This window comes from Pyrus communis, chromosome 13 (assembly GCF_963583255.1).
Source record: "Pyrus communis chromosome 13, drPyrComm1.1, whole genome shotgun sequence".
NCBI lineage: Eukaryota > Viridiplantae > Streptophyta > Magnoliopsida > Rosales > Rosaceae > Pyrus > Pyrus communis.
The window spans coordinates 1,468,051-1,481,901 of record NC_084815.1 but is presented as its reverse complement, the minus strand read 5'-3'; the positions used below and the strand labels follow the sequence as shown (position 1 = coordinate 1,481,901).

The following is a 13,851-nucleotide window of genomic DNA, read 5'->3' as shown; positions in this document are numbered from 1 at the left end:
ATGAGAGAAAAATTTACAAAAAAAATGTTCAAATATCTTTAAATTTAGGTTTAAAATTGTTGATTACAAGTGTTTAAATACAAATTATAATAGATTTTGCACGGAAAAATATATTTTGAAGAAGGGAATTTTTATTTAAACCCATGTAACATCTTTTAACATTCAACTTAAATTTTAAATGTTAATTGTCTATTTTACCCTATTGCATAATTACTATTAAGTACAAAATGAAATTAATAATAAAACTCAAATTTCTCAATAAACCCAGACACTATAATCAAACCCTAGCATCACCCTTTGTTTATCTTACGTCCATTCCGGCTAAAACCCTAATAGTTCTGATAGATAAAAACAAGCTTTTTTATTGATAAATAGTGATTTTGAAGTTTTGAATCCTCCAACTAAGGTATGACTTGATTTATGGATATTTTGTTTGTTTACTTCTTCTTTGGATTAAATTTCATACTTATTATATTATATTGTGTTTATTTTTCTCTACCGTTTGTTTGCCCCAAAAGCACCATCGCAAGGACTTTTGATTAGTAGTGCAAAGACATATAACTTGATTCTTAGTGCAAATAACGATTGCCCGACCTCATAAACCTTGACCACTCACTAGCGGGTGGCATGTCTCCATCCAAATCCAAAGTATTAAGGTCAAATGTTTTTCTGGCAAAGTGATGGACTGAAGGGGAACTTGCATTGCATTGCATTCTCTAGCAAATTCAAATCTATGGAAGGATCTCTTGGATCCCAAGTCTATGGATGGGTTTGGTAGCAGAAAAAAAAAACAGCCATGGAAATGCTAGTCATATGCAATTATACAGGGGCAAAGGATGCCTTCTTGAAGAAAAAAACATTTAGTTAAAGATGTTATTTTATAAAAGGAATGAGTGTAAAGATAACTTTACATTTTGAATTGGGTTTGAGAGGGTAGTTTAGATAATAAACTTGGGTTTAAAGAGATATTAATTCTTTAATTAAAAAAATATGAATAAAAAAAGTAAATTAAATGTAGAAATAGGTTAGAGGATTCAAATAAAATTTCCGTTTAAGAATATGAAGTTATGAACCTGAAAGTAGTTTAGATTTTAGTCTTTATTCACAATGTTGGGCCGTGGACGACATGTCGTCCATGGAATCTAACGGTCGTGTCGGCGCACTGTTTCAATTTTAAAGCAAAACAAATCATCAAAATCTTCTACCTAGAGGGAGACCGCAGATATATTTCGAAAACCCTAAACCCCCTTTCCGCTCTGCTCCGCCTGTCTTCCCGCCACCTTCACCGCCTCCGCCACCACAGCGTTCTCTTCTCTCCATCAGGTAACTAACGTAACTTTTTCTATATCTAATTTTTCAGCAATGTGTTTTTTTTTTTGTTTTTTAATTTGCGATTTGTCTCTTTTAGGTTGTTCGAATTGCTAAAATATCTTAATGCGAAGTAAATCGATGATTAATTAAAGACTGAAGCTTTTTCTAGTTAGTGTGCGATTCGGAGAGAAATTTTAACCCTTTTGTTTTTCCTTCAGGTCTTTTTTTTTTTTTTTTTTTTTTTTGGGTCTTTTGGGACTTTGGCTTTTACAGTTCAATCGTTATATGCACGATATGTAGCGTTTTTTTACAGCTTTTTTTTCTTTCTTTTTTTTTCTTTTTTCCATGAAATTTAGCGCTGTGCAGGTGGAGAATTCATCATATGATTTTGATGAATTTTTGGTTTTGGGTTATCGGTTTTAATTGTTGATTATGGCTTTGGAATTTCCAGACTAGTAATTGATTATATGTTGCGACGGATGACAGGTATAAAATGCCGAAGGTGAAGACTAACCGAGTCAATTACCCAGAAGGTTGGGAACTGATTGAGCCTACGCTACGCGAACTACAAGCTAAGATGAGAGAAGGTATAAACTTCCCATGTTTTTATTACATTGTTTGTTGAAGTTTGGAACATCAATGTGTTTCAGAGCCCGAAAGGATTTTGATGTGTATTCGGTTTTAAACTTTTTGGCAGCCGAGAATGATACCCATGATGGTAAGAGAAAATGTGAGACCTTGTGGCCTATTTTCAAAGTTGCACATCAAAAGAGCCGCTACATTTTTGACCTTTACCACCGGAGAAATGAAATTTCCAAGGAGTTATATGAGTTTTGCCTGGACCAAGGCTATGCTGACCGCAATCTAATTGCTAAATGGAAAAAGGTTTGTCTTAGATCTCTTCTACCTCGATTTGCAACAAGTGTTTTAGTATTATTCACTTGGAATTGGAGCTTAGTTATTCATCATGAAAAACCTGTAAATAAGATTAACAGAACATAACCATGAATATTATATTAAACTGAGTAAACATAGACATCGGACATGGGTAGTTATGAACTTATGACATTGAGTTGTGATGACAAAGATCAATGTGCTAATATAATACATACGTTCCTTCAACATTGCTTGAAGCCACGTTCTCCTGCTACATGTATTGGCATTGCATCGTTATCTATATGACTCAGGGATTGTCAATGGGTGTCCATGGATACTCCATATATCACCATCACAGGCACAAACTCCACCACTTACCACCACAATAACACATATCTACGCTTAAAACGGACCTCCATTTAACTAAATGGGCATTGACCATGTATCAGTATGATGAAGGAACTTCTGTTGGATTACTTTAATTTGGATACTGAAAGGAAAATATTGCATACTCAAGTAGCTTGTGTCTTTTTATCTGAAGTTCTACGGTCTATTGTTTTATAACTCAACTCTAATGACTTGTGATGACATATGGTTTGTGTTTGAAATGCAGCCTGGTTATGAACGGCTCTGCTGTTTAAGATGCATGCAGCCCCGGGACCATAACTTTGCCACCACATGCGTTTGCCGAGTTCCCAAGCATCTGAGGGAGGAGAAGGTTATAGAGTGTGTGCACTGTGGCTGTCGGGGCTGTGCCAGTGGAGATTGATTAGTGGTCGAGTCCGTTTTACAAAATGTAATTCTAGTTATGGTTGAACCAGGTTATCATTGGTACCATGAACTGTTAGGAATTTGTAACATGTAGCTGATCGTAATCTTCCCGAATCTCGAATGGTATTAGTATGTCTCCCTTGTTTTGAACAACTGTTGTGAGCTTCAACTTAACTGCAACTTGTAAGCTGAAAGAAGGAACACTTAGGAGTTTGCCATGGATGAGTTTTAGTGTTCCTAACCGTTTTGTTGTTTCGGAAACTTCTGCCAACGTACATTGGAGCAAATCTCTAATGGAGAGATGCAAATTTGAGATGTAAAATCACAATTAAATACGGTTTTTGCTTCAGTAGGGAGATGTAAATTTAAATTTTGGCCTACATCCTCTTGAACACATTCTTTATCCTTGGACACAAGGAGGATTTGCTCCTTCAGCAGTGTTTTGTCATGGATTTATTGTTGGATTGTGAGCATCCGTTAGAGGGCCAGACTTGCGGTCAAGGATTTAACAGTCAAGAATCTCAGTGTATACTTTAACACCGGTATTCATGGTCAAGGATTTAACAGCCACGGATCCCAATGTATACTATAACACCGGTTAAAAGTATAACCATAGATAGTGGATTTGTTTTTGTCTTTTGTTGAATCTTTTTCATGGCTCGATAGATAATTTAATAAGTCAATGTTTTTTTTCCGTGTTTCAGAATACGGTTAACCAACATTTTAACTAATCAATTATGATAAATTGGATCATATTTTGTAGTTTTTTCTTCTGCAGTACCTCGGCGTGACATGAGCATGAAGGGTTATAACTTAAATCAAAAAGCCTAAGAGTCATCCAAGAGAGTAATTGAATACCAAAGTTAGATTTGCTATGTCGCTTAAGAAAAACACATCTCCAATAAAGTTAGCAACCCAACTGACAAATTAAAGAATTAGACATTTCTTGCCCCGCACAAAGAAAAAGAGGGAACAAAGTAGCCATTGTGGACCCTACATATAGTGTCCAAGTCTCATGAAAAAGTCCTAAATCCAATAATTGTAAATCTGACGATGTGTACAGTGGAATAAATAAACAAGACACAAAATTTACGAGGTTCCTTCATAGTCAATGTGACTAGAGTATGTCCTCGGGGCATCAGTGGTGCTTTCCATTATAATCTAGAATAATAAGATTACAAAGATAACTCTTTCTATTATCTCCTTTCTTCTTTCTTCCTCTACCAGTTGTATGTCTATCTATTTCTGTGTCTGTCTGCTATCCTTCTTCTCATTAATTTTATAGGCAAACTTTAGACAAAGTTGCAGTGGGATGAGTGGGATTGTAGTGGGTTGGGTGGCCATCCACAATGAATGACCTGTAAATTACAACACTCCCCCTTGGATAACCACAAGTCTTCAATTGACTTATTAAAATCTTGATCTGTTTTGGATGCTCCCCCTGATGAGTACCTCCCCCTGATTTCAAATTCTTTAGGTTGATCATTGATCCTTCTGCTTTAGTTTCTTAGCGGGGAGAGTTGTCGAATGAGGTGTTTTACTTGTTGTTAACTTTCTACATGCTTTTTCTTGAACAGGGTTGTAGGACTTTCTGCTAGACTTGCACCAAAGGTCTGAATTTACTCCTTTTATCTGGAACGAAATTTGATTCAAGGGTGGTGGACACTTGATCTTGAATCGGACTTTTGATTTCTTCAAGATCCTTGGGACTTGTCCTTGAATGAAATGGAACCACGAGCAGCTCCACATGACAAGTGATCTTCGGCCTCGTCGAGGATGAATCAGTTCGTGTTTTGTTGTGCTTGTCTCCACATGCTTCAATGTATCATTTTCGCTTGCTTTATCTGTTCCCCTTGCAAAAGTGGTATTTTCCTTTTGCAGGTTTGGCATCTTCTCTTACAATATTTGTCTTCTGATGCAGGAGTGGAATGCAAACCTTGCATTTGAAATGTCCTTCAGAATATCACTTCTCAACGACTCATCATTCTTGGCAGCTCTAATCATCATATCAGCAGTTTGAAAATGAGTACTCGAGAGCAATGCTAGGTAAGCAATCAGGAAAATTTCCATGCAATCGATTCCTGACTGGAAATTTGATTTCAAGTTTCGACTGATTGCTTTCTTTCTCCTTAGTCTTCCAGGTGAGAATAAGGACAAAGAAAAAGACAGGAAGATTGCATGATATGAGATATTTTTGCTCTCGTCCCTGATGATATGAGATATTCTTGTTTTGTTGTGACTTATTTGAAGAGGTATTCTCGGAGAAGAAGAAAACTGAGTATTTCGAGATGCTTTGTTAAAGATGTATTCTCGAAGAGGAAGAAGAGTTAGATATTTTTGTAGATCTGCCTTGTTATGGAAGATAGAGGTCGACATATATATATATATAGGGATTTCCTAATAACAGGTAGTGGTGCTGTGCCTTTACTCTTGTTAGCAACTGTGGTGTAATTAGAATAGTAAAATTCACGCGTTTTCAACTTTATCAGAGATCTTTGACAAAGTTGCACGTAATATCCAAAAGTTGAGATTGCGTCTGAGAAATGTTGACAAACTTTATCCTAAAAATCTAGCTTTTGAAATTCGGAGAGTGGTGTCTCTTCGATTTTTGAACAAGTGGCCCTATTGCTTCTTTTTTTATGGAGGCATCAATTGTGCTCAAAATGTATGCTCGAAAAAACTGCTGCCTGTAAAATTTTCTTTTTCTTGCACTTCTGAGATTTTATCTGACCTCATTTTTCTTCCATCATTTCTGAAAATGGCTTGCCCATCTAACCTTTGTTTAGATTTGAGTCTCGAGAAAGATACAGACGAGCCGTATCAAGATAATATATGGCGCCCGTCCTTCTTCTCTTTTAATGGTCATCTTACGGTTGGGGACTCTGTGATGAAGAATGACCTAACCGCTACAGTGGTAACTAGGAATCTTCTCACTCCCAAGGATAACAGAATCTTTTCAAACCGATCTGATGAGTCGGCCATTCAAGACTCATTGGCTCTCAGTATTCATTGTGCGGGCTCTGTTTCTAATATGGGCCAACGTCTACTTGCTCGAACTCACCAAGTTGAATCATTGATGGCTGAGGTGGCAAGTCTTAAACAAGAGATTAGAGGGCCCAAGCACGAGAATAGAGCGTTACACATGCTTGCAAATAATTACTCGACGAACATGAAAAGAAAGCTCGACCAGCTACTGGAAGCCAAAGGTCGGATTCAAAATGACAATCAGGGGTTCGAGTCTTTATTCCAAAGAGACCTATTGTCTCAGCCGTCTGGAGTTTCACCAAGTACTGAGGCTCCAAATAATCAACCTCTACTGCCTTCCTCTTTTGGGGTACTTCCGAGTACTGAGGCTTCACATGAGCAATCTTTGTGAAGGTTCCTTCCTGTTTGTTTGTTTTAACTCATGTGTATGTAATTTCTCGGATATATTAATAGATAAGCTTTATTTCATACAATGTATTATACCAAATACAATAAAGCATATACTTCACTAAGATGTGGTACTTCTGGACCAAATATCAATTTATCTTTACCTTCACGAAGATAAATAATCATTCTTAGTGTCTAAATAATTTGAATATTCAACTCATAATCTTCAATCCATATGATTCTTTATAAACATCATGTATAAAATTTGTGTTAGCATATTGTTCGATTATGCAGTTTGAGACAATATCTCTCTTAACACTTTATAAACTTTCTAGACTCTTCAGGAGTCTAAATCTAATATTATCGACTCTTGCAAGAGATTTTAGTATGTTACAACAATATCATAATGATAGTACTCACTAAGGCAATTTATACCATCCATTGGTATTTAAGTACATATTTTATGTTTTACCCTTCCAGGGCTTACTTCAAGCAATTTAAATCCTTTAGGGATTTTCAACACTTCATGACACATTTTCCTTTGGAATTTATACAGAGCAACTTGCTTCCATGTATACTTAAGGGATTTACTTGTGGAGATATGATGTGGGCGACTCATAACCCTTCGTATATAATTCTCCATTCATATGAACTTGTTCATAAGAGCATAATTTCAGGTTTCAATTAGTAACCTTGTGTCATATCATGTGAGTGTAATTCATTGTATTACAAATGTCTATATGTAACCTCATTTGGTTCAACATCTTTTGGCTATTTATATAATATATATAGGTCCATTTTTCCACATTCTTACAAGATTGTAATGGAATTGCCTTTATCCATTTTTGGCAAATAATATTTCATTTCGTCGACGAACAAAAGAACGTGACTCAATATCAATATAGTTCATTGATGAATTTAGTAGCTACTTGTAAAAACCAAAATTACCATTGGTTGTCATCAATCATTGATCCCATATTCTCACGTGCATGCACATGCATAAAAGCTTTTCATTTCTTTGGATATCCATTGCCTCTTCAAGGGCATTACACTATTTCTTCCAAGATAGTCATAATTTAGATAATGCGGATCATAACCTCCTCTAAAGCGTTATAGAGTTAGGATTTTAATCTCTACTTCCGGGAGTTGAGTCATTGGAACTTATATGTCTATCATGCTTCATGCATGAGGCATCAACATTCCCATGTCTGCGGATTGTCCTTTTTGGGACATGTATACGGCGACTGTCATGCTTCTGGCATGCAATAGTTATGCTTTGGGAATGCAATAGTTCAGTAGTGTCATATTCTTCTTCTTTCGAAGTACTGAACCTTTTGAATCTAAGGGTCTACCACGCTTCAGGTGTGTAACAGATAAATCATTTGCTACCACATTATTTTGTCCAACAGGAACATCAATTCATGTAGGCACATTTGCAACAAGTATATGTGATTTTATTACTTTCGTTGCATCATTAAATGCATCTGACACTTGATTTGCATATCATTGCATCATTCAATTATTCTCACTTCGTTTTTATATTGATTGTTTCATGAATCAAAATAAGACAAATTCTCTTCGTTTTTCTGGAACGGTCTTTCCTCATCATTTTTCTAGAATGATATTTGCTCATCCTTCTTCTGGAACAATGTTATTTTCTCCCTCTAATGGCAGGAAAACTGTCTTATCAAAATCATAGTCCGTAAATTATGCGGTAAATAGATCCCCAGTCAAGGGTTCCAAATATTGAATCATAAATGGTGAATCAAATCCAACCTAAATTCCCAGTTTGTATTGATGCCTTATTTTAGTACGTTGTGACAGTACAACAGGCACATAGATAACACAACCAAAAACTCGTAAGTGTGTAATGTTTGGTTGGTGCCCAAACATGAGTTGTACTGAGAAATATTGATGGTTGGCAACTGGTCTCCATCGAACTTAATAACGAATTATGTAAAATGGTATGTACCCATCTTGCAATTTCTTTTTCATGAGTAGAGCATGGGTAATCAATTTCATCCGCTTAATAAATGCTTCTGCTAAACCATTTTTGGGTATGGACATGAGGAACATGGCGTTCAACATCAATGCCCAGTGATATGCAATAATCATCAAGACTTTGAGATGTAAACTCTTCAGCAAATATGCATTATATCATTATTTACATATATCAAGGAACTTCTGGTCCTTATTTAATATTTTGTGGACTGAGACTCTTATGTCCTTTATTACAATTAAGTTGTGGCACTTCAGCTCTTCAAACTTAAGGTACTCATTAAGGATCTTCATGTCCGATCTTGAGAATCTAGAGACTTCATGCCTGATCTTTTTGCATGATAGAACTTCGGGTCTAATCATTTTATGTGATGAGATAAATTAAAGCAGTAGGCGGTAATTCCAACCATGATAAATAAATTGCTTTTAAATAAATAAAGCTTGTGACAAGGGCTTTGATTCAGCACCATTCACATAAATATCAAAGCTTTAAAGCAAAGGGTAATAATTCTACCCACTATAAATAAATAAAACTTGTGATGAGCTTTAAACCAACACCATGCACATAAATATACAAAAACAGAAAATGCAATGATTAAGTCCTTATCTTTTTCTTTTTTCTTTTTCTTGGTTTGCCATTTTCTTTTATTTCATCCCTTTTACTTTTATTATTATTTCACAATTCGAAGTCATTTTAGTTATCCAAGAAATAATAGTAACACTAATTTCCAATTGGTGTTCCTCCTCTGGTGAGTTTCGAAAAAATCAAAATAGTTCCCATAAGTTTTGGAGTCAAGAGTGTCATTGTAATTTTCTGAAAATTTGATATGTTGTAGGTACTAGGCGGACGAACAACTTTGAAGAAGAAAGTATTTCAATCCGAGGTCTGCAAGTTGGAGTTCCGAGGCTGTTTACATGGCTGTCAGATTTTTTACGAATTTTGAGTCTGTACTTTTTTGCTTCTGCAAATGATTATATACAGTCATACAACAACATATATATATTTGCTTCAGGGAAATCAGTAGTACAAAGATTTTATGATGAAATGAAAAGATTTTCTTATCTGTGAGATTCCAGGCAACATAGGTGAATAGGATTTGTGGCTTTGTGCTTGCCACTGACATGAAAGCTTCTCATGCTGATAACGTGTTGTAAAACTGACGATGTGTGCAGTGGAATAAATAAACAAGACACAAAATTTATGAGGTTCCTCTACTGTCAGTGTGATTGGAGTACGTCCTCGGAGCAGCAATGATGATTTCCATTATAATTTGGAATAATAAGATTACAAAGATAACTCTTTCTATTATATCCACAATGAATGGCCTGTGAATTACAACAAAATCATATAATTGTGGTATTTGGGTTGGATAAGGGACATTTGGAAATCCAAACCAAGATTTTGCACAACGATTTTTTTTTTTTTTTGGGCAAAATGATAGGGGTTTTATTAGCATTTTAAGAAAAAATACAAACTTCAAATAGGACATCGTGAATTAAATATGAAGAATCTTCAACAAAAAGGACTCTAAAATAAAAAATAAGGCCAACTTGGCCAATCTAATAGCCACCATATTGGCAAATCTTTTAGTGTAACAAGCACGAGAATACATCCAGCACTCCAAGACCAAAGGAATTTCGATCTCGGCAACTAGAAATTCAATCACTTCATAATCAGCTATATGAGAAATTTTGCGCACAAAATCATCAACAAACTGGTAAAATAACACTTTTTAAATAAATAAATTACGCACTCGTTATTAGGAAATTCAAATTTAAGGCCTGAGATTATCACTTTAGACTTTGGAAAGAGATGTATCAACGCATTGATGACTAGTGCCCAATCCATAGTTGACGAAGAAAATAAAAGGTTAGGTCCGATCCCAAAAAGGAAGCAACCATGCCGTATACTACTGCTTATAATCATGGTTGGAGGTGCAATTGTCAAGTTTCTAGTCCCAGTGTGTTTCTTCCTTTTACTATTTTTTATCTTTTTCTTTTGTTCAATAATGACAATCATCGTCTCATTGGCCAACTTTAGCATATGGTTAATGTTCTTTCAGTTATAAAAAATAAAAAATAAAAAATAAAAAATAAAATCTCAGGCAGACAGCGGTTGAAACTGAATCACACATCGAGGAAAGAAGAGACCTAGTATATGCTTTTATATGGTGGTGCTATTCACACATCCCTTTCTACCTCTCACACATACTCTCAATTTTCAGTCGTTAGATTGAATGAATTGAAAAAGATTAAATAACAAAAATTAACAAGGGCTCAATTTCCAAATTGTCGGATGAGATGAATTAAATAAAATCAAATGATAGAAATTAACAAGAGATGTGTGAGATGTAAAAAAAAAGATGTATAGATAGCACTACTTTATTTTTATAGTGAAACCTCAACATTTTTCATTGTCAATTCCAATACAATCAAATAAACAATTAAACTTAATCTCAGCAAGAAGTCTTTTATTCCAAATGTGAGGATCTTGCTAGTAATGGCATTGTTGAGAGCCTTCTCTCTCAAAGGTTTTAGCCAATGGCAATTAGAGACTGGTGAAAGTCCAAGTTGAGTGTTGGAATGCTAGGCATGCCACAATTGGTTCCTGCCAACAAACAATTAGTAATTAGTTAGGTATTTATTAATATTACTTGCACCACACACGTTATTTACCTTCTAATAAAAGGACTGTCAAGAATCGAATACCGGCTCATTCTTAATTCTTTTCTATGTGTTGTAAGCAAAGGATTATGATAAGAGGACTATTTCAAAAGTGAAATTTTCCATAGATTTTTCGTCACCTTATGTTATTGGCATAATATTTTATAATGTCGGTTCGGAAGTTGACGTTAAACAATGAAGTGTCAGAGAGTTCATGAAAAGTTTCACTTTTAGAAAATTCCCTTAGCATTTCTTACTTTTTGTAGTTGGTTTCACTGTTCATCTTTTGCAAAAAATACAGGCCTATAGTACAGGATCCAAATTAAAATAGAGAGGGAGGGATGGAATAAACATCTTAGTACTTGCTAATGAGAAATACCAAATAAAAGCAATCGAATCATACAATGAACCCTGCTGGATTGAAAAGCGGTAAACATGCGTGAGCACCCAAATAATTGGTTTTCGTGTTGTTGGGAGTTAGGTTTGGTTTGGTTTGGTTTGATTTGTCTAGACAATAATAGATTTGGATCTCATTCGGATTCAAATTTTGGGAATCCTAGGGATCCTCACATCTTAGTCATTCATCGTGCACTGTGCGGTCATAAATCATTTGACTGCTTTTATTTAAAATTAAACACAAATAGTACTTGATGAAACTAGACGTATGATGTACGATGAACAGTTAGGATGTGAAGATCCTTAGGATTCCTACAAAGTGAATCCAAAGAAAATCCTCTTCCGACAATAACATAGATTAATTGTTCACGCCAACTAACCAAGTGAGGAATTTAAAGGATGCCCTAGCTTAATTTCACAGACATTTACTACAATTTCCAATCAAGTGTAGTCCAATATAGGGCAACAAAAGAATGCTCTGCATCCAAAATTTTTACTATCTTAAGACTAGTTTAGAAGTAGTTTTATCATGACTAAAAACATTTTTATAGAAAATGTGCTACTTCTAGGAAGCATTTTAAATACTTTTTCAGAATTTCCTTATATTTTTACTAAAATTCGTTCTAAAAACATTTTCAGCTGAACTCTCAACTGGACTCGATGCATGTAGTAAACCATATATACACCAAACATTACTTAAGCTAGTTTATTGATTCTTGTCATTGGATGTATTGTTTGTTATTTGATTTCTTCGTGGCTGCAATTACAAATTCAGTATTTCGTATACTGTCTAGGTTTCATAAAGGAAATTGATATTAACACTCTAAAAATCTCATTTGACACTCCAAACTTTCTATAATTAAAAAAAAAAATACATTTATAAAGAATGTAGAATGAAAATTTTGAAATGTTAATAATACTTCGACTCTTAAATAGTCAAGACTACAATAGATGGCCATGCCATTGTATTTTCTTGGAACTTACACCTTATTTTATTGGTCATGCAAAATATTCTCAGCTTATATTTTCTGAGCTTTTTTTTTTATACATACCAGTCAATGTGATCACGCTTAAGTATCTCCTGTATTTTAAAAATTAGTACCACACATCGATGCCAATTATACAGGTATATATATTTTATTTTGAGCAGCAACAATCGAGATCTGAGAGAGGATCAAGACAAGAATAGTGGAATCAAGTCACTTTCAAAATTGACAATGGCTAGCTCCAAAAATTATGGAATTTTCTTACAACAAAATGGGACCAGTTCAGATTTTATTTAAAGAACATGTACTGAAGTATTACTTTTTTTCTTTCTTTCTGAACTCTTGAAACATGACAGCAAATATGACACATCGATCAGGCTAGATTTTCGAAATGTTCACCCCACCATGTGAGCTACTTTCATGTGATCCCATCTTAATTTGGGTTAGTAACTTGGTATATTATTTAATTCTTCCCTGAGTGGTATTTCTGAAACGTAAGGTCATTGTACAGAAAGTTGTATAAACGATCCAACAAGATTTCATACATTAGATCCAGCAAATAGGTCGTGTTTTTTGTGTTTGTATCATTCTCGTGTGAAAATTTGTTATCTTAGTTGATTGTGTCATTTCAAACATGTTGTCTTGACGAGTTTTAAAATTCAAAACCAAATCCAACCTGTTAGTTTTAACAAGTTACACGACCTGACCCGTTTTACCTTTAACCGACGGTTGACTTTTGGTCAATGGGTTTCAAATCATTTTAGAATGTCTTTGGGAATGTGTTTTATGTAAGTTACGTGTTCTATCGATAAGAATTCTAAGACATGATTTGATAATTGTTCTAGGCGCCGATCGTTCGAGATGCCTCGATGTTCATGTTAAGGAGTTGTAGCGCGGACTTCAGGTGAGTGGGTATTTTCCTTTTTATAGTGTGCGTGTGTGTGTGTGTGTGTGTGTGTGTGTGTGTGTGATTGATAGTTTCCACAAGTGCTTTTGAATTGATTCATGCACTTCAAGCCATGATTAAATTATGTTATGAGAAATGTTGCACTGTTGTGAAATACCAAGATGATCCTACCAAATGTGCAGGTAAGTTCAGGTAAGTTTATTATGTTGATGGGAATTATTGCATCATTATGGCATGCTTATATTCATATAGTTAGCTCATCATTGATGCACCCCAAGTGAGTGCTCAGCTAAGGCCTAGCTAGCCTTCACGTGTATGTTTACCTCCTTGCACCGCACGCTCGCTTTGGATCCAAGTAGGTATTAGCCTATTGTATAGACTGCAATAGGCAGTTCCGACTCGTAGGTGACTGCGCATAGCGCAAGCTTCACGTAATCGTAGCACTAGAATGTTTATTATTACACCTAGTCTGTCATACAGATTGTACTAGGCAGTTTCGACTCGTGTGTTAGCATATACTAATTAGCAATAGGTGCAGTCGTACATGTCACATTAGGTGACTCCGGCTAA

The 13,851-nt window shown here is 35.2% G+C and overlaps 1 protein-coding gene across 1 annotated transcript; it reads left to right on the top strand.

Annotated features, from left to right (window-relative positions):
- The first annotated feature begins 1,200 nt into the window (after positions 1 to 1,200).
- LOC137713581 (protein BUD31 homolog 1-like) lies at positions 1,201 to 3,094 on the top strand. The gene is made up of 4 exons (XM_068452896.1): positions 1,201 to 1,323; positions 1,798 to 1,898; positions 2,009 to 2,196; positions 2,801 to 3,094. Exons 2-4 carry the CDS (start codon positions 1,805 to 1,807, stop codon positions 2,954 to 2,956), a joined length of 438 nt encoding a protein of 145 aa, XP_068308997.1. The 5' UTR covers positions 1,201 to 1,323; positions 1,798 to 1,804; the 3' UTR covers positions 2,957 to 3,094.
- Positions 3,095 to 13,851: the final 10,757 nt, after the last annotated feature.

Coding starts and splice junctions, on each gene's coding strand:
- LOC137713581 (XM_068452896.1), top strand. CDS start 1,805: ATGCCGAAGGTGAAGACTAACCGAGTCAATTACCCAGAAGGTTGGGAA. Junction 1,899..2,008: donor ACAAGCTAAGATGAGAGAAG/GTATAAACTTCC, acceptor ACTTTTTGGCAG/CCGAGAATGATACCCATGAT. Junction 2,197..2,800: donor TAATTGCTAAATGGAAAAAG/GTTTGTCTTAGA, acceptor TTTGAAATGCAG/CCTGGTTATGAACGGCTCTG.